General features: G+C 42.5%; 1 protein-coding gene across 1 annotated transcript in view; it reads right to left on the reverse strand.

Annotated features, from left to right (window-relative positions):
- Positions 1–3,171, reverse strand: part of LOC110493215 (microtubule-associated serine/threonine-protein kinase 3) — a 53,206-nt gene extending 50,035 nt beyond the window's left edge. The window contains exon 1 of the mRNA XM_021567512.3: positions 2,583–3,171. Coding sequence (XP_021423187.2) covers positions 2,583–2,629 — 47 coding nt within the window. The 5' untranslated portion in view covers positions 2,630–3,171. The remainder of the gene's footprint in view (positions 1–2,582) is intronic.
- Between the last annotated feature and the right edge of the window lie 20,092 nt (positions 3,172–23,263).

Below are 23,263 nucleotides of genomic sequence, written 5' to 3' on the forward strand. Positions count from 1 at the left end.
TCCTCCTGGTCACGCTGTTTGGTCCTTTGGTGGTGGGTAGTTCCGTCACGCTTGTCGTCATAAGGAATAGTGGACCAAAGCGCAGCGTTGTAAGTGTTCATGATTTTTATTGATCAAAACACTCAAACAAAAATGACAAAGTGAAAAAAACTAACAGTTCTGTAAGGCACATAAACTATACAGAAAAATAACTACCCCCAAAACACAGGTGGGAAAAAGGCTGCCTAAGTATGATTCCCAATCAGAAACAACGATAGACAGCTGCCTCTGATTGGGAACCACACTCAGACAAAAACAAGGAAATAGAAAACACAGAAATAAAAATACTAGAATGCCCACCCTAGTCACACCCTGGCCTAACAAAAATAGAGAATAAAAGCCTCTCTAAGGCTAGGGCGTGACACCTACAGTCGTGGCCAAAAGTTTTGAGAATGACACAAATATTAATTTCCACAAAGTTTGCTGTTTCAGTGTCTTTAGATATTTTTGTCAGATGTTTCTATGGAATGGTGAAGTATAATTACAAGCATTTCATAAGTGTCAAAGGCTTTTATTGACAACTACATGAAGTTGATTCAAAGACTCAATATTTGCAGTGCTGACCCTTCTTTCTCAAGACCTCTGCAATTCACCCTGGCATGCTGTCAATTAACTTCTGGGTGACATCCTGACTGATGGCAGCCCATTCTTGCATAATCAATGCTTGGAGTTTGTCAGAATTTGTGGGTTTTTGTTTGTCCACCCGCCTCTTGATGATTGACCACAAGTTCTCAATGGGATTAAGGTCTGGGGAGTTTCCTGGCCATGGACCCAAAATATCGATGTTTTGTTCCCCGAGCCACTTAGTTATCACTTTTGCCTTATGGCAAGGTGCTCCATCACGCTGGAAAAGACATTGTTCGTCACCAAACTGTTCCTGGATGGTTGGGAGAAGTTGCTCTTGGAGGATGGGTTAGTATCTTTCTTTATTCATGGCTGTGTTCTTAAGCAAAATTGTGAGTGAGCCCACTCCCTTGGCTGAGAAGCAACCATACACATGAATGGTCTCAGCGTCACGCCCTGGCCATAGAGAGGCTATTTATTCTCTATTTTGGTTAGGCCAGGGTGTGACTAGGGTGGGCATTCTATGTTCTTTTTTCTATGTTTTTGTATTTCCTTGTTTTTGGACGGGTATGGTTCTCAATCAGGGACAGTTGATTAGGTAGCTCTTGCCCACATGGGTTTTGTGGGTAGTTGTTTTCTACACCCAGATCGTTACACTCAGGATGCTTTACTGTTGGCATGACACAAGACTGATGGTAGCACTCACCTTGTCTTCTCCGGACAAGCGTTTTTCCGGATGCCCCAAACAATCGGAAAGGGGATTCATCAGAGAAAATGACTACCCCAGTCCTCAGCAGTCCAATCCCTGTACTTTTTATAGAATATCAGTCTGTCCCTGATGTTTTTCCTGGAGAGAAGTGGCTTCTTTGCTGCCCTTCTTGACACAAGGCCACCCTCCAAAAGTCTTTGCCTCACTGTGCGTGCAGATGCACTCACACCTGCCTGCAGCCATTCCTGAGCAAGCTCTGTACTGGTGGTGCCCCGATCCCGAAGCCGAATCAACTTTAGGAGACGGTCCTGGCACTTGCTGGACTTTTTTGGGCACCCTGAAGCCTTCTTCACAACAATTGAACCGCTCTCCTTGAAGTTCTTGATGATCTGATAAATGGTTGATTTAGCTGCAATCTTACTGGTAGCAATATCCTTGCCTGTGAAGCCCTTTTTGTGCAAAGCAATGATGACGGCACGTGTTTCTTGCAGGTAACCATGATTGACAGAGGAAGAACATTGATTCCAAGCACTTTTGGCCATAACTGTAAATGTCAACAGTGTTTTTTAAATATTTTTTATTATATTTTTATTTCACCTTTTTTTAACCAGGCAAGTCAATGAAGAACAAATTCTTGTTTACAATGACGGCCTACACCGGCCAAACCCGGACAACGCTGGGCCAATTGTCCATCGCCCTATGGGACTCCCAATCACGGCCGGTTGTGATACAGCCTGGATTCGAACCAGGGTGCCTGTAGTGATGCCTCTAGCACTGAGATGTAGTGCCTTAGACCACTGCGCCACTCGGGAGGGCTTTGTCCAGGCACTCCGAGTTGCACCGTGCTTAAGAACAGCCTTTAGGCGTGGTATATTGGCCATATCCCACACCTCCTCGGGCCTTATTGCTTATATAGATCACAGACAGAACAATGAATTAATGTTGCGAGTTATACACCACAATAATCACAAAATCAAGTGCAAGTTCAAAACTCCTGTAGTCTACATGCTGCAGTGGGTTTCGATACACACTATTGGGTCTGTAGGTTCCATACTGCGTGTTCCACAAACTGGTTGCAACTGGTAGAGTTGAGAAATACATTGGCACACAACTGTAGCCTGTTGTCTTTTCGTATAAAGCACATAAGACGTCTTTGTAAAGTAACTTAAGTAACTATTCCCCGAGAATGGTTCCCCGAGAACATTTAATTATTCAGTTATGTAGATCATGTATGCATAAATTATACACCATATAAAAACATACAACTTACTCCAAAGTAAGAGAGGGGATTTTCAGTTTGTCTCTCCTCGACTTCATCGTTCTACGATTCCTTCCAAAAGGGACCTCTGTTGACTGCTGCTTGCACTTCACTTGTCACCGTGCACCACTGGTGATTTCGCGGTCCGTTTCTCTTTCATCGTGCGCGAGCGGGAACTAAAAATAACTGTCAACAAGCTATCGTTTACCGGTGGCTTCAGCACATCTTCGCTAACTAGTCCCAACACTGTCAACACTACATGTCAAGGAAAGCAAACTCAGCATAGACAATCCGTTTCTGAAAAGGCGCGCGTCAAGTGTGTAGTCCACAGCGCACCAGTGCAGAATTGAGAAGCGACAGTGCTGTTGGAACAGTGGTCACTCCCACTTAATGGGAGGAGGGGGGGGTCAAGATGAGAGTGTTGATCAAGGTAATCAAAAGGCCCTGGAGAAAGTGTTGAGAGAGAAAAGTCAAATAAAATATGTATAAATGTTGAATGTACGATTAATATACCCCCTAAAGCCTCGTTCACAATGTCCATTAGCCGTATGTCATGCATTCAATGGCGATGTCCACAACACAGGGGATTCGCAACGCCCCCATGCGTTTTAAGACTGCATTGCTAGACCGACGCCGGATTCTTTGACATTTTGAGCCTGTAATCGAACCCACAAATGCTGATACTCAGTTTTCAGCTGTGCTAACATAATTGCAAAAGGGTTTTCTAATGATCAATTAGCCTTTTAAAATGCTAAACTTGGATTAGTTGCTGATAATGGGCCTCTGTACGCCTATGTAGATAATCCATAAAAATCATCAATTTCCAGCTACAATAGTCATTTACAACATTGACATTCTCTCAACCAGCTTCATGAGGTAGTCACCTGGAATGCATTTAGATTAAAAGGTGTGCCTTGTTAAAAGTTAAGAATTTCTTTCCTTCTTAATGCGTTTGAGCCAATCAGTTGTGTTGTGACAATGTAGAGGTGCTATACAGAAGATAGCCCTACTTGGTTAAAAAAAAAATCCATATTATGGCAAGAACAGGTCAAATAAGCAAAGAGAAACGATGGTCCATCATTACTTTAAGACATGAATGTCAGTCAATGCGGAAAATTTGAAGAACTTTTAAAGTTTCTTCCAGTGCCATCGCAAAAACCATCAAGCGCTATGATGGAACTGGCTCTCATGAGGACCGCCACAGGAAAGGAAGTCCCAGAGTTCCCTCTGCTGCAGAGGATAAGTTCATTACAATAACTGCACCTCAGATTGCAGCCCAAATAAATGCTTCACAGAGTTCAAGTAGCAGACACATCTCAACATCAACTGTTCAGTGGAGACTGCGTAAATCAGGCTTTCATGGTTGAATTGCTGCAAAGAAACCACTACTAAAGGACACCAATAAGAAGAGGAGACTTGCTTTGGCCAAGAAACACGAGCAATGGACATTAGACCAGTGAAAATCTGTCCTTTGGTCTGGTGTGAGATTTTTGGTTCCAATCGCCATGTCTTTGTGAGACGCAGAGTAGGTGAACGGATGATCTTTGCATGTGTGGTTCCCACCGTGAAGCATGGAGGAGGAGGAGGTGTGATGGTGCTTTTCTGGTGATTTATTTAGAATTCAAGGCACACTTAACCAGCATGGCTACCAATGCATTCAGCAGCGATACACCATCCCATCGGATTTGCGCTTAGTGGGATTATCATTTGTTTTTCAACAGGACAATGACCCAACACACCTCCAGGCTGTGTAAAGGCTATCTGACCAAGAAGGAGAGTGATAGAGTGCTGAATCAGATGACCTGGCCAACACAATCCCCTGACCTCAACCCAATTGAGATGGTTTCAGATGAGTTGGACCGCAGAGTGAAGGAAAAGCAGCCAACAAGTGCTCAGCATATGTGGGAACTCCTTCAAGACTGTTGGAAAACCCTTCCAGGTGAAGCTGGTTGAGAGAATGCCAAGCGTGTGCAAAGCTGTCATCAAGTTTTGTCTAATCTTAGTTATTGTCCAGTCCAGTGCTGCAAGGAAATACCTAGTTAAGCTGCAGCTGGCGCAGAACAGAGCTGCACGTTTTGCTATTCATTGCAATCAGTGTGCTGATATAAATACTATGCTTGCCAGTTTAACTATTGGCTAAGAGTTGAGAATAGACTGACTGCATCACCTCTTCTTTTTATAAGAAACGTGTTGAAAATCCCAAATTGTATTCATAGTTAACCTACACACAGCTCAGACACACACTTACTCCACCAGACATGCCACCAGGGGTCTTTTCACAGTCCCCAAATCCAGAATAAATTCAAGAAAGCGTACAGTATTTTATAGAGCCATTATTGCATGCAACTCCGTTCCATCTCATATTGCTCAAATAAACAGCAAACCTGGTTTTTAAAAACAGATAAAGCAACACCTCTCCTCTATTTGACCTAGATAGCTTGTGTGTATGCATTTATATGTAGGCTACGTGTGACTTTAAAACATTTTTTTATGTAGTTCCGTACTTAAACTGTTCATGTCTATTAATGTTCTGTATTACGTCTTGTTTCATGTTTTGTGTGGACCCCAGGAAGAGTAGCTGCTGCTTTTGCAACAGCTAATGGAGATCCTAATAAATACCAAATACCAAGGCAAAGGGTGACTACTTTGAAGAATCTAAAATATATTTTAATTTGTTTAACACTTTTTTGGTATTAATCAATGGATTTCACACGACTGGGAATGCAGATATGCTCTGGTGAGTATGCAGAACTGGGACATTTTCAGCTACCAGGAATTGTGTACAGATCCTTGTGACATGGGGCCGTACATTATCATGCTGAAACATGAGGTGATGGCTGCAGATGAATGGCGCGACAATGGGCCTCAGGATCTCGTCACGCAATCTCTGTGCATTCAAATTGTCATCAATAAAATGCAATTGTGTTTGTTGTCCGTAGTTTATGCCTTCCCATACCATAACCACACCGCCACCATAAGGCACTCGGTTCACAAAGTGAACATCAGCAATCTGCTCAACCACGCAACGCCATACACGTTGTCTGCGGTGGTGAGGCCAATTGGCCGTACTGCCAAATTCTCTAAAACTACATCGGAGGCAGTTTATGGTAGATAAATTAACATTCAATTATCTGGCAACTGCTGTATGTGTTGTGTTATGACAAAACTGCACATTTTAGAGTGGCCTTTTAGTGTCCACATTTCTAGGATCTGTGTAATGATAATGCTGTTTAATCAGTTACTTGATATGCCACACTTGTGATGTGGATGGATTATCTTGGCAAAAGAGAAATGCTCACTAACAGGGATGTAAACAAATTTGTGCACAACAACTTAGAGAAATAAGCTTTTTGTGCAAATGGCACATTTCTACGATCTTTTATTTCAGCTCAAGAAACATGGGACCAACACTTTACATGTTGCGTTTATATTTTTGTTCAGTGTCGATTCATTTGTGTATTTTATCCATCTTGTTACTATTTTATTTTTAAACTCTGCATTGTTGGGAAGGGCTCAAAAGCTAGCATTTCATGAAAGTCTAAACCAGTTATATTCGGCGAATGTGACAAATACAATTTGATTTAACCATCTTCTTTACAAACAGAAGACAGCTTTGGGATTCTCCAGAACCTGTCTTGGTACCGACGCATGGAGAACTGGATGATCATCTTTTGGTGCTTCTTGTCTTCCTTCCTACGGATCCAGGGCATGGGAGCCGAAGACGTTCTCCAGCTTCCCTGACAGGTGGGGTGCGATCTCAGCAAGGAGACGGATTACCTCTAGCGTTCTCCTCATTATTTTCCTCCATCCTGTTGATTCAGAGGTTCCATCCACATTTATACGCTTTAATTTTCTATGGCCTTGGTTTTTACCTCGTTGTCTTTCAGGAGTAATGAGTCCTTTTCCAGGTAAGCAATTTTCGTTTTGCTTTCTTTTATCTCAGCAGCATTGAATTGAACATTCTTAGATGCATTTGTGATTGCATCAACGTGTTCTGTTTAATTTGAGAGTTAATGTCCTCAAGTGCTCTGACTTACTTATCAAACCTAGCTGTGAGCATGTTGATGGCTTCAAGTACTGTTACATTGGAAATCTTGTCGACTTCTTGATGATAATTATTGGGTGGAGGCAGGGGTTGGAACCGGTTCAGGGAACAGAACCAAAAACCAGAAAATAAACGTTTCTAGAAACAGAAACAGAACGAGGAACGAAAGTGATCTATACTGTTCCAGGAACAGAGCCAAAACATATGAGAACTGGTTAATAACATTATTTTATGTTCTGGGCATTGTTTTCCAGTCCCACAAAAAAATACAACAAACCGCCTATGCAAAGCCCTCAATCTGAAACTACTTCCAGTGTCTGCCTGATATCTTACAATATTTGCCTGTGTTAGTGTGTGGAGACTACCTTCCCCTCTCCCCTCTGAAGTATAGGCTACTGTAGCCTATTTACATTACATGCTTGTTTCACAATATATATATATATATATATATATATATATATATATAGAGTGGGGCAAAAAAGTATTTAGTCAGCCACCAATTGTGCAAGTTCTCCTACTTAAAAAGATGAGAGGCCTGTAATTTTCATCATAGGTACACTTCAACTATGACAGACGAAATGAGAAAAAAAATCCAGAAAATCACATTGTAGGATTTTTTAATGAATTTATTTGCAAATTATGGTGGAAAATAAGTATTTGGTCAATAACAAAAGTTTATCTCAATACTTTGATATATACCCTTTGTTGGCAATGACAGAGGTCAAACGTTTTCTGTAAGTCTTCACAAGGTTTTCACACACTGTTGCTGGTATTTTGGCCCATTCGTCCATGCAGATCTCCTCTAGAGCAGTGATGTTTTAGGGCTGTTGCTGGGCAACATGGAATTTCAACTCCCTCCAAAGATTTTCTATGGGGTTGAGATCTGGAGACTGGCTAGGCCACTCCAGGACCTTGAAATGCTTCTCACGAAGCCACTCCTTCGTTGCCCGGGCAGTGTGTTTGGGATCATTGTCATGCTGAAAGACCCAGCCACGTTTCATCTTCAATGCCCTTGCTGATGGAAGGAGGTTTTCACTCAAAATCTCACGATACATGGCCCCATTCGTTCTTTCCTTTACACGGATTAGTCGTCCTGGTCCCTTTGCAGAAAAACAGCCCCAAAGCATGATGTTTCCACCCCCATGCTTCACAGTAGGTATGGTGTTCTTTGGATGCAACTCAGCATTCTTTGTCCTCCAAACACGACGAGTTGAGTTTTTACCAAAAAGTTATATTTTGGTTTCATCTGACCATATGACATTCTCCCAATCTTCTTCTGGATCATCCAAATGCTCTCTAGCAAACTTCAGACGGGCCTGGACATGTACTGGCTTAAGCAGGGGGACACGTCTGGCACTGCAGGATTTGAGTCCCTGGCGGCGTAGTGTGTTACTGATGGTAGGCTTTGTTACTTTGGTCCCAGCTCTATGCAGGTCATTCCCTAGGTCCCCCCGTGTGGTTCTGGGATTTTTGCTCACCGTTCTTGTGATCATTTTGACCCCAGGGGTGAGATCTTGCGTGGAGCCCCAGATCGAGGGAGATTATCAGTGGTCTTGTATGTCTTCCATTTCCTAATAATTGCTCCCACAGTTGATATGAAATTGACTTAAGTAATCAGACTCTTTACTCAGTACTTTGTTGAAGCACCTTTGGCAACGATTACAGCCTTGAGTCTTCTTGGGTATGACGCTACAAGCTTAGCACACCTGTATTTGGAGAATTTCTCCCATTCTTCTCTCAAAAATGTCTAAACCTATTTTCTCTTTGTCATTATGGGGTATTGTGTAGATTAATGAAAATGTGTTATTTAATCCATTTTCGAATAAGGGTGTAACATAACAAAATGTGGAAAAAGGGAAGGGGTCTGAATACTTTCCGAATGCACTTTGACACTTCAATTCATAATTGAGTTATACAATACATTTCCAGATATTTTTGAATAATCTGGAAATGCTAATAGCCCATCTAGTGCTAATTGCTCATCCAGTTTTTCATACATATAAAAAAAATAATCATGACAGCTGTGATTTTGTGAGACATGGCAGTGGAAACGCCTTTATGACCAAATATTGGTATTAAAAACCATCATATGGAAGAGAACTTGGAGTTACACGATGATATTGTTTGTGGTCCTCCCTCTACGACTTTGGGAAACCATACAATTTATTGTGCTATAGATAAAATAATTAATAAATTACTTCACAGGGTGGTTAAAGTGCACGGTGATGTTGATTTTCCTTTCCTATAAATATTGATGGTCTTATAATCAAATAAAATTGTATTTGTCACATGTGCCGAATGCAACATATGTTTCACCTTACAGTGAAATGCTTACTTACAAGCCCTTAACTAACAATGCAGTTAAGAAAATACCTTAAAGTAAGTGATAAGAATAACAAAGAATTAAAGAGCAGCAGTAAATAACAATAGCGGGGCTATATACAGGGGGTACGGTACAGAGTCAATGTGTGGGGGCACCGGTGTCGAGGTAACTACATGTAGGTAGAGTTATTAAAGTGACTATGGGGTGGGGGGTGGCAATGCCAATAGTCTGAATAACCATTTGATTAGCTGTTCAGGGGTCTTATGGCTTGGGGGTAGAAGCTGTTTAGAAGCCTCTTGGACCTATATTTGACGCTCTGGTACCGCTTGCCATGCAGTAGCAGAGAGAACAGGGTGGCTGCAGTCTTTGACAATTTTTAGGGCCTTCCTCTGACACCGCCTGGTAGAGAGGTCCTGGATGGCAGGAAGCTTGGCCTCAGTGATGTACTGGGCCGTACGCACTACCCTCTGTAGTGCCTTGCGGTCGGAGGCCGAGCAGTTGCCATACCAGGCAATGATGCAACCCGTCAAGATGCTGTAAATGGTGCAGATGTAAAACATCAGTCTCCTTAGGGGGAATATGTTTTGTTGTACCCTCTTCACGACTGTCTTGGTGTGCTTGGACCATGTTAGTTTGTTGGTGATGTGGACGCCAAGGAACTTGAAGCTCTCAACCTGCTCCACTACAGCCCTGTCGATGAGAATGGGGGCATGCTCGGTCCTCCTTATCCTGTTGTCCACAATCATCTCCTTTGTCTTGATCACGTTGAGGGAGAGGTTGTTGTCCTTGCACTACACAGTCAGGTCTCTGAGTGGGTTAGAGTGGATCTAGGGTTTCTGGGATGATGGTGTGGATGTGAGCCATGAACAGCCTTTCAAAGCATTTCATGGCTACAGACGTGAGATCTATGGGTCGGAAGTCATTTAGGCAGTTTACCTTAGTGTTCTTGGGCACAGGGACTATGGTGGTCTTCTTGAAATATGTTGGTATTACAGACAGACAGGGAGAGGTTGAAAATGTCAGTGAAGACCCTTGCCATTTGGTCAGCGCATGCTCGGAGTACACGTACTGGTAATATGTCTGGCCCTGTGACCTTGTGAATGTTGACCTGTTTACAGGTCTTACTCACATCGGCTGCGGAGAGCGTAATCTTACAGTCGTCCGGAAAAGCTGACGCTCTCATGCATGTTTCAGTGTTACTTGCCTCGAAGAGAGCATAGAAGTTATCTAGTTTGCCTGGTAGGCTCGTGTCACTAGGCAGCTCTCGGCTGTGCTTCCCTTTGTACGTAGTCTGTAATAGTTTGCAAGCCCTGCCACATCCGAAGAGCGTCGGAGCCAGTGTAGTACGATTCGATCTTAGTCCTATATGAAGACTTTGCCTATTTGATGGTTCGGAGGGCATAGCGGGATTTCTTATAAGCTTCTGGGTTAGAGTCCCACTTCTTGAAAGCGGCAGCCCTACCCATTAGCTCAGTGCGAATGTTGCCTGTAATCCATGGCTTCTGGTTAGGGTATGTACGTGCAGTCACTGTGGGGACGACATCCTCGATGCACTTATTTATAAAGCCAGTGACTGATGTAGTGTACTCCTTAATGCCATCAGAAGAATCCCGGAACATATTCCAACATATTTTATTGATCGAGCCACTGGTCTTTCAGGAATCAGGAGGATGGAATTATGGTCAGATTTGCCAAATTGAGGGCGAGGGAGAGCATTGTATGCGCATCTGTGTGTGGAATAAAGGTGATCTAGAATGTTTTTCCCTCTGGGTGCACATTTAACATGCTGATAGAAATTAGGTAAAACTGATTTAAGTTTCCCTGCATTAAAGTCCCTTGCCACTAGGAGCGCTGCCTCTGGATGAGCATTTTCCTGTTTGTTTATGGCGGTATACAGCTCATTGAGTGTGGTTTTAGTGCTAGCATCGGTCTGTGGTGGTATGTAGCTATGAAAAATACAGAAACTCTCTAGGTAGATATTGTGGTCTACAGCTTATCATGAGATACTCTACCTCAAGCGAGCAACACCTTGAGACTTCCTTAGATATCGTGCACCAGTTATTGTTTACAAATGTGCATAGGCCCCCGTCTTACAAGAGGCTGCTAAAGGCTGCTGCTTAATGTCGTCGTTCAGCCATGACTCAGTGAAACATAAGATATTATAGTTTTTAAGGTCCCATTGGTAGGATATACAAGCTTTCAGTTCATCCCATTTATTTTGCAGCGATTGAAGTTAGCTAGCAGGACGGAAGGCAAAGGCAGATTAGCCACTCGTCGCCTGATCCTCACAAGGCACCCTGATCTTTTTCCGCTAAATTTCCTTTTCCTTCTCCAGCGAATGCCGGGGATCTGGGCCTGGTCGGGTGTCTGTAGTATCTCCCTCCCGTCCGACTCATTGAAGAAAAACTCTCAGTCTAATCTGAGGTGAGTAATCGAGGTTCCCCCCCCCAAAAAAAGAGCCAATTAGACGGCAGCCATTCCCTCCAGCGCCACCTTCTTTAGGCGACATGATGATCAATGCTTGACTGCCGTTTTACAAATAACAATTATTCTCACTCTTATCCATAATAATCTCATCATGTTGACTAACCTACCCTCCCAGCCTACCCGCACTGTATCTGCCAGCTGTTGGCTAGAGCAGATGTACCAAGACCAGAGTAGGCACATTTACTATTTAACACATCAGTTTTTGTGGTACAGTTGAAAATGCGATGGAAAACACATTGCACTTTAGATTTGTATTCAGTGCATGAAAATGTAAGTGAACGTTTTGTTTGCACTACACCATCGCAAACTGATTTTTATCCGCAACAAGTCAGTTTGGTGAAAAAACATTACCGGTGGGAAAATTAGAATTTTTTTTTTTCCTTATGCAGATTTTTAAATAATCACATGAAAGTCTGTCGCCAAATTGGATGGAGTCCTAGCGAGTGACATGAATTGGCCAGGTAACAAAAACACAGATTGTTGTCATACCTTGTCCATACAGGTTAATGAAACAATATTATTTTGTAATTTGGGTGACCTAACCCTTTAAACACATTTACATTTCTTTCAAACTTATTGTTTTTACTTGTCTAGTTAAATAAAAAATAAAAATAAAACATAGCTGCTCCAGGAACTCCTCTCAGACTCCTATGCTTCCGTCAGAGCCATAGCCTACCATGTACATCAGTCTCTTTGTGTGTGTGTGTGTGTATGCGCGTGTGCTCTTCATGTTTGTATGTGCTGTGCATGTTTGCATGTGTGAGTATGCGTGTGTGCATGCTTGCATGAGTGTTTGTCTGTGCGTGTGTGTGTGTTTGTGTTAATTAGGCTTTATGCTTGTACATGGTTACTGGTGGTTGCTAGGATTCTGCACACACTCCAGATTTGACCTTATGCATCTGATATGTTAAGCTTAGAAATACGCATTTTTGAATATAATCCTTTTAACTTCCCCTCCCCCTGGGCATCTCCCCCATATGCCCATAACCAAACCACAACTCTCTCTCAAAAGCATGATGTATTAAAGCATTGTCACACATTTTCTAATGGGATATTCAGTGTGAAACATTGACATTAAAAGGCAGAACCAGAGATCCTGTGTATCAGTTGAGGCTGCTATGGAGAGGACGGCTCATAATGTCTGGAACGGAGCAAATGTTATGGCATCATATACATGGAAACCATGTTTTTATAATGTATTTAATATCATTCTACTCCAGCCATTACCACAAGCCCGTCCTCCCCAATTAAGGTGCCAGCAAACTCCTGTGCTATATATATATATATATATTTATTAGCGCGCCAAGTCTAGGTCCAAAAGGGCTCCTTAACAGCCTCTCTTTACATTGACCCCCCGCCCCCCCCCCCCCCCCCCCCATTGTTTTTACACTGCTTCTACTCACTGTTTATTATCTATGCATAGTTACTTTATCCCTACCTACATGTACAAAAAACCTTGACTAACCTGTACCACCGGACATTCACTCTGTACCGGTACCCCCTGTATATAGCCTCGTTATTGTTCTTTTGTGTTACTTTTTATGAAATGTTTTACTTTTGTTTATTTTGTAAATATTTTAACTCGATTTCTTGAACTGCATTGTTGGTTAAGGGCTTGAAAGTAAGCATTTCATGGTAAGGTTGTATATACCTGTTGTATTTGGCGCATGTGACAATTTGATTAGATTTTGATTTGATGTTCAGAAAACGTTATGAAAATGGAGGACATAAGTCGGGGTTCCCGGTTGATGCTTTTCTCTCTTGCCGAGACGCTTGGTGCTTGGGATAGAGCAAGGGCTATACAGTGCTATACATTTTCCACATTTTGTTACATTACAGCCTTATTCTAAAATTGATTAAATAACTTTTTTTCCTCATCAATCTACACATAATACCCCATAATGATAAAGTAAAAAAAGGTTTTAGAAATGTTGCTAATTTATTAAAAATAAAAACAGATACCTTATTTACATAAGTCCTTCCAGAAGGACAACCATCTCTGCAGCACTCCACCAAATCAGGTCTTTATGGTAGAGTGGCCAGACGGAAGCCACTTCTCAGTAAAAGGCAAGACAGCACACTTGGAATTTTCCAAAAGGTGCCTAAAGTCTCTGAAACCATGATTCTCTGGTCTGATGAAACCAAGATTGAACTATTTGGCTGGAGGAAACCTGGAACCATCCCTATGGTGAAGCATGGTGGTGGCAGCATCATGCTGTGGGGATGTTTTTCAGCAGCAGGGACTGGGAGACGAAGCATAGTACGGAGAGAACCTTGACGAAAACCTGTTCCAGAGTGCTCAGGACCTCAGACTAGTGTGAACATTCACCTTCCAACAGGACAAAGACCCTAAGCACACAGCCAAGACAACGACCCTAAGCACACAGCCAAGACAACGACCCTAAGCACACAGCCAAGACACCGCTGGAGTGGCTTCGGGACAAGTCTCTGAATGTCCTTGAGTGGCCCAGCCAGAGCCCGGATTTGAACCTGATCAAACATCTCTGGAGAGACCTGAAAATAGCTGTGCAGCGACTCTTCCCATACAACCTGACAGAGCTTGAGAGGATCTGCAGAGAAGAATGGGAGAAACTCCCAAAATGCAGGTGTGCCAAACTTGTAGCGTCATACCCAAGAAGACTCAAGGCTGTAATCACTGCCAAAGGTGCTTCAACAAAGTACTGAGTGAAGAGTCTGAATACTTATGTAAATTACCATTTTTAATAAATTTGCAAATTCTTTGTCATTATGGGCTATTGTATGTAGACTGATGAGGGAATGTCGTGGCAGAATCAGAATTAGTTAGGTAACATTGATAAATAAGGATGTTTTATCAATTTTCATAGTATACTTATGTGGGGAAAGTTACTTGGGCCCCAGAGAGGGGAGAGGTCAGGCTTGTCTTCATATGTCAATGTATCTGTTAAACCATGTGATGCTCTGAAGAATATCAGGGGGGGGTGTCTCACTGTCTCAGTGAGCTTGTCCAGGAGGGGGTGTATTTGAGATGGGAGTATCTTGAATTGACAATTGATATATGCCATTGGATGAGGTAATGTTTTGGTCCTAAGGGGTACCAAGAACGAGATTAGAGCAAACTGAACGATAATTTATAGCTAATGCTGTCTGGCTATGGGATACTCCTCTCTCAAGTAAAGTCTTCCTTTGTAATGTTCCTAAGATCTGTGTTATTCGTCATGTGAGTTGAGATTGGTGTGTCTTGGCTATAAATGATACTAAGAACTGTTTTGTAAGCACTTTCAGAGAATTCATCGGAGAGTCACAGGGCTATGGTGAAGCTCATATATAATTAAAGATGGACTTTATTGTATACTCTGACTTGTGTGTGGTTTGCTCTCGCAATGTTTAGTAATACAGGAAATTACCACGACAGGAAAAAAACGATTTAATTGATTTTAGAGTAAGGCTGTAACGTAACAAAATGTGGAAAAGGTCAAGGGGTCTGAATACTTTCCGAATGCACAGTACCTTTGCCTCATGGTGTCATGTCATATGAAAAGGTGTCAGGTAGCCTAAAGGTTAAGAGCATTGGGCCAGAAACCGAAAGGTCGCTGGTTTGAATCGTGAGTTTAATCATGATGGTACGAACAAGGATAATGTAATGTGGGTCCCTGCTATAAACGATAAGGCCTACAGGGCAGCAGAATCGTTTTACAGTACACCTGGCACACACAAAAAAACTGAAAAATAAATACATTTTCGTTTATGGGCAAGAAAAAAATATAGTTCCTTTAGAAACACTGGCCTGACATGGAATCAGACTCCAGAGAAGCAACAACACAGTATAACTTTGGTTAAGCTGTCAAGAATGTTGGAACGAGGCTAGAAAGGTCTTGTAAAATAAGTATAAACCTCCCTTGTTACTGTACAACTATTAAACTGGTATTGTTGAAACTGGCAGTGTTGCAACTAGCCTTTCCAGTTCCCAGTTTTGACTGAATTCACAATTGTCTCTTTCGGTCTATATGCTCAAATGGAGTGTTTTTATCGATATGAAGAAGCATTGAAACTCATTCAGCCAATATTTTCCTTATCTAAATTAATCTGATAACTAATCTCAATTGAACTGGTTCATATTTTTGCTTTAGAACAATGTAACCTGTTCACACAGAGAGAACCTGCTAAAAGGACTGACCAAGATTAAACATGTTAAACTGGATTTTGTGAATTATTTGAACTTTTTTGCCCAGTCAAACTGCCAGACTATTTGAATCCAATTGAGAGGAGTCTAGATTTTCTCAGATGGTCCATGATGCAATATCAGCTTTAGCACCCTTCAACAAACTGCAGTTTGTCATTCTTTAGCTATAATGTTTACATGGTCTAGTATAAACAGATTATACCACCAGAATGAAATCCTTGTCAAAACCAATGACAGAAATTATATATATTTTTCACCCAAGCAGTTCCAGGGGGGTTTGGCTATCTGGGATATTTCCTGGAACCATCCTGACTTTTGACTCCTCTTTGTTGAGTAATACTGACTCATTTGTGTGTACTTTGTGTCTGTCTGTGTGTCTGTCTGTCAGTATCTACTTTAGGGTAATCATATCAGTACTGTCCTTGGCACTTGCCTCTGTTCTTCTCTGTGGTGTTGTCTGGTAAATTGTGTTTTATGGTATTAGGTGTGTGCTGGTTTCTGTCAAATAATGTTTGTACTATGTACCGATATGTACATTTCACTAGAAAAAGGACTCTCGCTCTCTCCCTCAACAGCGGGTGTGTTTTGTTTTGTCATGAAGCAACAGAATTACTGTAAAATGTATAAGGGATTTTGGGAGCTAAGTAGTTGTCGGGAGGACTGATTCCATACTTTCTTGGCCTTGGTGGATGGAGAAAGATTTTAGTATTTTTTTTGTAATACTTTAGCATCATAATTGTCATTTCATATACCCACCCTGTTAAAAACACCAGTCAGCCATAGCCACTGTCAGTAGCTCAAACATAGCGTTTGCTTTGGACTTTCTTACTCCAGTAGGAACATCTGCTTCTCTCCCCTCTGGGCTTATCAACCTCCAGTAGGAACATCTGCTTCTCTCCCCTCTGGGCCTATCAACCTTCAGTAGGAACATCTGCTTCTCTCCCCTCTGGGCCTATCAACCTCCAGTAGGAACATCTGCTTCTCTCCCCTCTGGGCCTATCAACCTCCAGTAGGAACATCTGCTTCTCTCCCCTCTGGGCCTATCAAACTCCAATAGGAACATCTGCTTCTCTCCCCTCTGGGCCTATCCAACTCCAGTAGGAACATCTGCTTCTCTCCCCTCTGGGCCTATCCAACGCCAGAATGAACATCTGCTTTTGTCCCCTCTGGGCCTATCCAACGCCAGAAGGAACATCTTCTCTGTCCCCTCTGGGCCTATCAACCTCCAGTAGGAACATCTGCTTCTCTCCCCTCTGGGCCTATTAACTTCCAGTAGGAACATCTGCTTCTCTCCCCTCTGGGCTTATCAAACTCCAGTAGGAACATCTGCTTCTCTCCCCTCTGGGCCTATCAAACTCCAACAGGAACATCTGCTTCTCTCCCCTCTGGGCCTATCCAACGCCAGAATGAACATCTGATTCTCTCCCCTCTGGGCCTATCCAACTCCAGTAGGAACATCTTCTCTGTCCCCTTTGGGCTTATCCAACTCCAGTAGGAAAATCTGCTTCTCTCCCCTCTGGGCCTATCCAACTCCAGTAGGAACATCTGCTCCTCTAGCATTAGTTCAGCTCTTGCCATGGCCCATCTGGGTGCCAAAGGAAGAAAACTCTGCTGCTCAGATGGAACAGGTGTACACACACACACACACACACACACACACACACACACAGGTGATCTGACAAAAACACCCCATTCGCTCTCATTGTTTATCATGGCCCATGGACTGATTTAAAGCTAAGGAATCATCTAACTAATGTTGTAATTTAGGTGAACTATTCAGAACTATTCAGTATCTAGCATGAATGCATTCAGTTCAAACATGGCTCAAGGTATTACTGTCTGTCTCCTGTATTTCATCAAGATCAAATATGTGAACAGTGATTCTAAAACACTCAATGGAGAGATCAACCAACGCTCTGCCTCTTACCTCCTGAAACTTGCCAACCATCTGTATGGGGAGAAGACTTTCAACTTACTCCCTGTGAGTATTTCTGAACTGTCTGTCATTTCAGATGGTCTGAAAAAGTTCAACTAATTTGAAGGGAATCACGATAGTTACCAAATTGCCTGATGACAGCCCTGAGCTTGTTATAATCGAATACATCTACTTCTGTGATGTTATGGAGAGTGAGTTAGATTAACTTGGCTGTGAACTCTACTGTGGGAGTTCTAAGCTTCTACTCTGAAGTTCTACTATGCAGATCTGATGGCGGTGGACTTCATGGGAGCTGCAGAGCAATGCCGGAAACAGATATCATCTGGGTGGAGCAGCAGAAGGTAAGACCACACAGGGAAACCTGTGTAATGTATTTCTAAATGCTTTTCAGTAACTGTTATGAATGTTTATACTCTAACATTCACTGTGAAGCCACATTGGGAAATATGCAAGTAAGGCACCAGTGTAATATACTCAAATCAACACTGTTAGAGTAAGTGTTAACAGAAACTAACATTGGATGTTAAAGGAAAGCAAAGAGTTAAACAGGATCAACACGAGTTCAAGTTGAATCAACTCGGGAATTTTGCACTCTGGAGTGGGACCATGTTATTTGAGGTAGTGTTACCATATGCAACTCTGTTGGAGTTGATTTTACACTGGTGTTTTTGCAGTGTAGAAACAATTAAAGGAATATAAAGTAGTTTATCATCAGTATTTAGAGGTGAAAATAAGAAGTGTTCATCTTTTTTTCCCCATTGTGGAGTGGTTCCACATATGTTTTGTTTTTCCACAGATGAAAAGAAAGAGCTTGTGAAACCAGAAGCTGTCCACAAAATGACCAGACTGGTTCTTGTGAATGCTCTCAACTTTAAACCAACTTGGTTGCATGAAATCAAAAATGCTTGCAGCTATTTAAAATCAATCATGTGAGTGAGTGTTTTCCCTTTGAGCAGCTTTTGAAAAGAGAATAAACATCTGAAATCATGCATATTAGCATTTCAAATTTACTGTATCATAACTGGTAACCCAACTAATTTCATCTCTCCTGTGGATTCAGAATGAGAGAAGACCAGTTGAGATGATGTGCGAGGTGTTAAATATATATATAACCCTGAGTATCAGCTAAAGGTTTTAGCGCTCCCTTACTTGGGAGACAAGCATGTTTGTCCTACTGTCTGACAAGGCCACTGACCCCTCCTAAATGTACAGCACTTTCCAGTGAGCCTATATATACTGCCATAAACTTCCATCTAGAGTCCGGCTCATAACTGAACCACTACTGAACCTCCAAGTACAACCAAGTTACAGACTTTACACTGAAGGTATAGAGCCTTACAACATCTATAGCAGTCCCTCCGGATTTTGTTTTCTCCGGACAAAAATGCTTGATTTTGGGGGAGAATTTCTGAAATTCTGCAATACATTTTGCAATGTTTTTTTTACATTCCTTTCATATAAAGCAATACAAAGCCATCAAATCACATGTTGTCACAAACACATGGTTATCAGATGTTAATGCGAGTGTAGCGAAATGCTTGTGCTTCTAGTTCTGACAGTGCAGTAATCTAAAAATTCCCCAACAGCTACCTAATACACACAAATCTAAAGGGGTGAATGAGAATATGTACATGTAAGTATATGGATGAGCGATGGCTGAGAGGCATAGGCAAGGTGCAATAGATGGTATAAAATACAGTATATACAGTGCCTTGCGAAAGTATTCGCCCCCCTTGAACTTTGGATTGCAGGTGGATTGCATTTATCATCATTAGTCATTTAGGTCAACATTGGATCATTCAGAGATCCTCACTGAACTTCTGGAGAGAGTTTGCTGCACTGAAAGTAAAGGGGCTGAATCATTTTGCACGCCCAATTTTTCAGTTTTTGATTTGTTAAAAAAGTTTGAAATATCCAATAAATGTCGTTCCACTTCATGATTGTGTCCCACTTGTTGTTGATTCTTCACAAAAAAATACAGTTTTATATATTTATGTTTGAAGCCTGAAATGTGGCAAAAGGTCGCAAAGTTCAAGGGGGTGATGAGTAATGTACGATGTGTAAACATTATTAAAGTGGCATTATTTAGAGTGCATTGTATAAAGTGACTAGTGATCAATTTATTAAAGTGGATTTGATTGGGTCTCAATGTAGGCCTCAGCCTCTGAGTTAGGGATTGCTGTTTAGCAGTCTGATTGCCTTGAGATAGAAGCTGTTTTTCAGTCTCTCGATCCCAGCTTTGATGCACCTGTACTGACCTCGCCTTCTGGATGGTAGCTGGGTGAACAGACATTGGCTCGGGTGTTTGATGTTCTTGATGATCTTTTTGGCCTTCCTGTGATTTCGGGTGGTGTAGGTGTCATGGAGGGCAGGTAGTTTGCCCCCGGTGATGCGTTGTGCAGACAGCACCACCCTCTGGAGAGCCTTGCGGTTGAGGGCGGTGCAGTTGCCGTACCAGGCTGTGATACAGCCCGACAGGATGCTCTCGATTGTGCATTTGTAAAAATATTTCAGGGTTTTGGGTGACAAGACACATTTCTTCAGCCTTCTGAGGTTGAAGAGGCGCTGTTGCGCTTTCTTCACCACACGGTCTGTGTGAGTGGACCATTTCAGTTTGTCTGTGGTGTGTACGCAGAGGAAATTCAAACTTTCCACATTCTCCACTGCTGTCCCTTCAATGTGGATAGGGGGATGCTATGTGGATAGGGGGGTGTTTTCTGAAGTCCACGATCATCTCCTTTGTTTTGCTGATGTTGAGTGAGATGTTGTTTTCCTGACACCACACTCAGAGTGCCCTCACCTCCTCCCTGAAGGCTGTCTCATAGTTGTTGATAATCAAGCCCACTACTGTTGTGTCGTCTGCAAACTTGATGATTGAGTTGGAGTCGTGCATGGCCACGCAGTTGTGGGTGAACAGGGAGTAGGGGGGGGCTGAGCACGCACCCTTGTGGGGCCTCAGTGTTGAGGGTCGGCGAAGTGGAGATGTTGTTTCCTACCTTCACCACCTGGGCGTGGCCCGTCAGAAAGTCCAGGACCCAATTGCACAGGGCGGGGTTGAGACCCAGGGCCTCCAGCTTGATGATGAGCTTGGAGGGCACTATGGTGTTGAATGCTCAGCTGTAGTCAAAGAACAGCATTCTTACATAGGTATTCCTTTTGTCCAGATGGGATAGGGCAGTGTGCAGTGTGATGGCGATTGCGTCGTATGTGGACCTGTTGGGGTGGTATGCAAACTGAAGTGGGTCTAGGGTGGCTGGTAAGATGGAGGTGATATGATCCTTGACTAGTCTCTCAAAGCACTTCATGATGACAGAAGTGAGTGCTACGGGGTGGTAATCATTTAGTTTAGTTATCTTTTCCTTCTTGGGTATAGGATCAATGGTAGCCATCTTGGCGCATGTGGGGACAACAGACTGGGATAGGGATTGATTCAATATGTCCGTAAACACACCAGCCAGCTGATCTACGCATGCTTTGAGGACGCGGTTAGGGATGCCGTCTGGGCCAGCAGCCTTGCGGGGGTTAACACGTTTAAATGTTTTACTCATGTCAGCCACGAAGAAGGAGGGGGGTGGCCCAGTCCTTGTCTGTGGGCCGCAACTGTGGCACTGTGTTATCCTCAAAGCGGGGCAAAGAAGGTGTTTAGTTTGTCTGGAAGCGTGACGTCGGTGTCCGTGACGTGGCTGGATTTATTTTTGTAGTCCGGGATTTCCTGTAGACCCTGCCACAAACGTCTCGTGTCTGAGCCATTGAGTTGCGACTCCACCTTGTCCCTGTACTGTCTTCTTTGATTGCCTTGCGGAGGGAATAGCTACACTGTTTATATTCAGACATATTCCCAGACCTCTTTCCATAGTTAAATGGGGTGGATCGCGCTTTCAGTTTTGTGCGAATGCCGCCATCCATCCACGGTTTCTGATTCGGGAAGGTTTTAATAGTCTCAGCGGGTACAACATCTACAATGCACTCCTTTATAAATGCACTCACAGAGTCAGCGTATAGGTCGATGTTGTTCTCTGAGGCTGACCAGAACATACTCCAGTTCGTGTGATCAAAACAATCTTGAAGCGTGGCTTCCGATTGTTCGGACCAGCGTTGAATGGTTCTCGTCACTGGTACATCCTGTTTGTGTTTCTGCCTAGAAGACGGAAGGAGCAAGATGGCTTCTTGGTCGGATTTGCTGATGCGAGGGCAGGGAAGAGCTTTGTAAGCATAGCGGAAGTTAGAGTAGCAGTGGTCGAGGGTATTGTGCAAGGGCGTAAAGCAAATCAATATGCTGGAAGAATTTAGGTAGACTTGTCCTCAAATTTGCTTTTTTAAAATCCGAAGCTACAATAGATGCAGCCTCAGGATGTATGGTTTCCAGTTTTCATATAGTCCAGTGAAGTTCCTTGATAGCCGTTGTCGTAGAAATATTGGTCCAATAATATTTCTCAGATACCGGAATTTGTGAAATCAAATAGACTTTATTACAAAGTAACAAGCCGAGCTGGTCCATGGATCAACTGTTTTTCCCAGCCTCTGCACACTCCTTTTATACAGTTCCATCCTTACATCACATACAGTCACTCCTCTCTATGTAAACTAGTTTGGCTTCACGCCACTATTGTTTCCCACCTTCAGTTCTTTCTTTGAGAATGACTTTTTCCCACCTCTACAAATCATTTAACACTCTACAAATCACTGAACCGATTATATTGGTGGCACAACTGTTAAGGTTTGATTAAAAAAATAATAGGGCACCTTTTCAGGCTGCAGTCACAAATACATTAATTATATTGATTCTGACACTTCTTATCCAGGCATGCATCTGGATTAGAATGTGTGTCTATTCATTTTGTTTATTGGCTTTTCTTATGCTATACAGGTGTGGTTACAGGTTCCTTTAAAGCTTTTATTGATTCTGTTTTATTACATTATTAATATTTAACAATATGCTACTGAAAAATCACCATACCGTCTTGGTGTCTGCTTGAAGGGGAACATACACAGCTGTGACTATAACTGACGAGAATTATTTTGGTAGGTATAAAATAGCCAGCACTTGATTGTAAGGAATTCTAGATTGGGTGAGCAGAAGGACTTGAGTTCCTGTATGTTGTTATGATTACACCATGAGTCGTTAATCATGAAGAATACACCACCGCCCTTCCTTTTCCCAGAGAGGTGTTTATCTCTATCAGCGTGATGCATGGAGAAGCCCAGTGGCTGAACCGATTCTGATAACATATCCCGAGAGAGCCATGTTTCCGTGAAACAGAATGTTACAATCTCTGATGTCTCTCTGGAAGGCAACCCTTGCTCAAACTTTGTATACCTTGTTGTCAAGAGACTGGACATTGGCAAGTAGTATACTCGGGAGTGGTGTGCGATGTGCATGTCTACGGAGCCTGGCCAGGTGGCCGGCTTAGTCTTCCCCTCCTGCGACCTCGTTGTTTTAGATCGCCTACTGGAATTAGCTACATTGTACGGGGTGGTGGTCCACACAGAGAGTCCACTTTGGGAAAGTCGTATTCTTGGTCATAATGTTGGTATGTTGACATTGCTCTTATATCCAATAGTTCTTCCCGGGCTGTATGTAATAAGACTTAAGATTTCCTGGGGTACCAGTGTAAGAAATAATTCATAAACTAAATACTGCATAGTTTACTAATAACTTGAAGTGAGGCAACCATCTCTGTCAGCGCCATGCTGATTTTTAGGACGATTTTAAGCAGAATACATGATACAAAAACAATTA

This window comes from Oncorhynchus mykiss, chromosome 1, assembly GCF_057628025.1.
Source record: "Oncorhynchus mykiss isolate SJ-2025 chromosome 1, ASM5762802v1, whole genome shotgun sequence".
Lineage (NCBI taxonomy): Eukaryota > Metazoa > Chordata > Actinopteri > Salmoniformes > Salmonidae > Oncorhynchus > Oncorhynchus mykiss.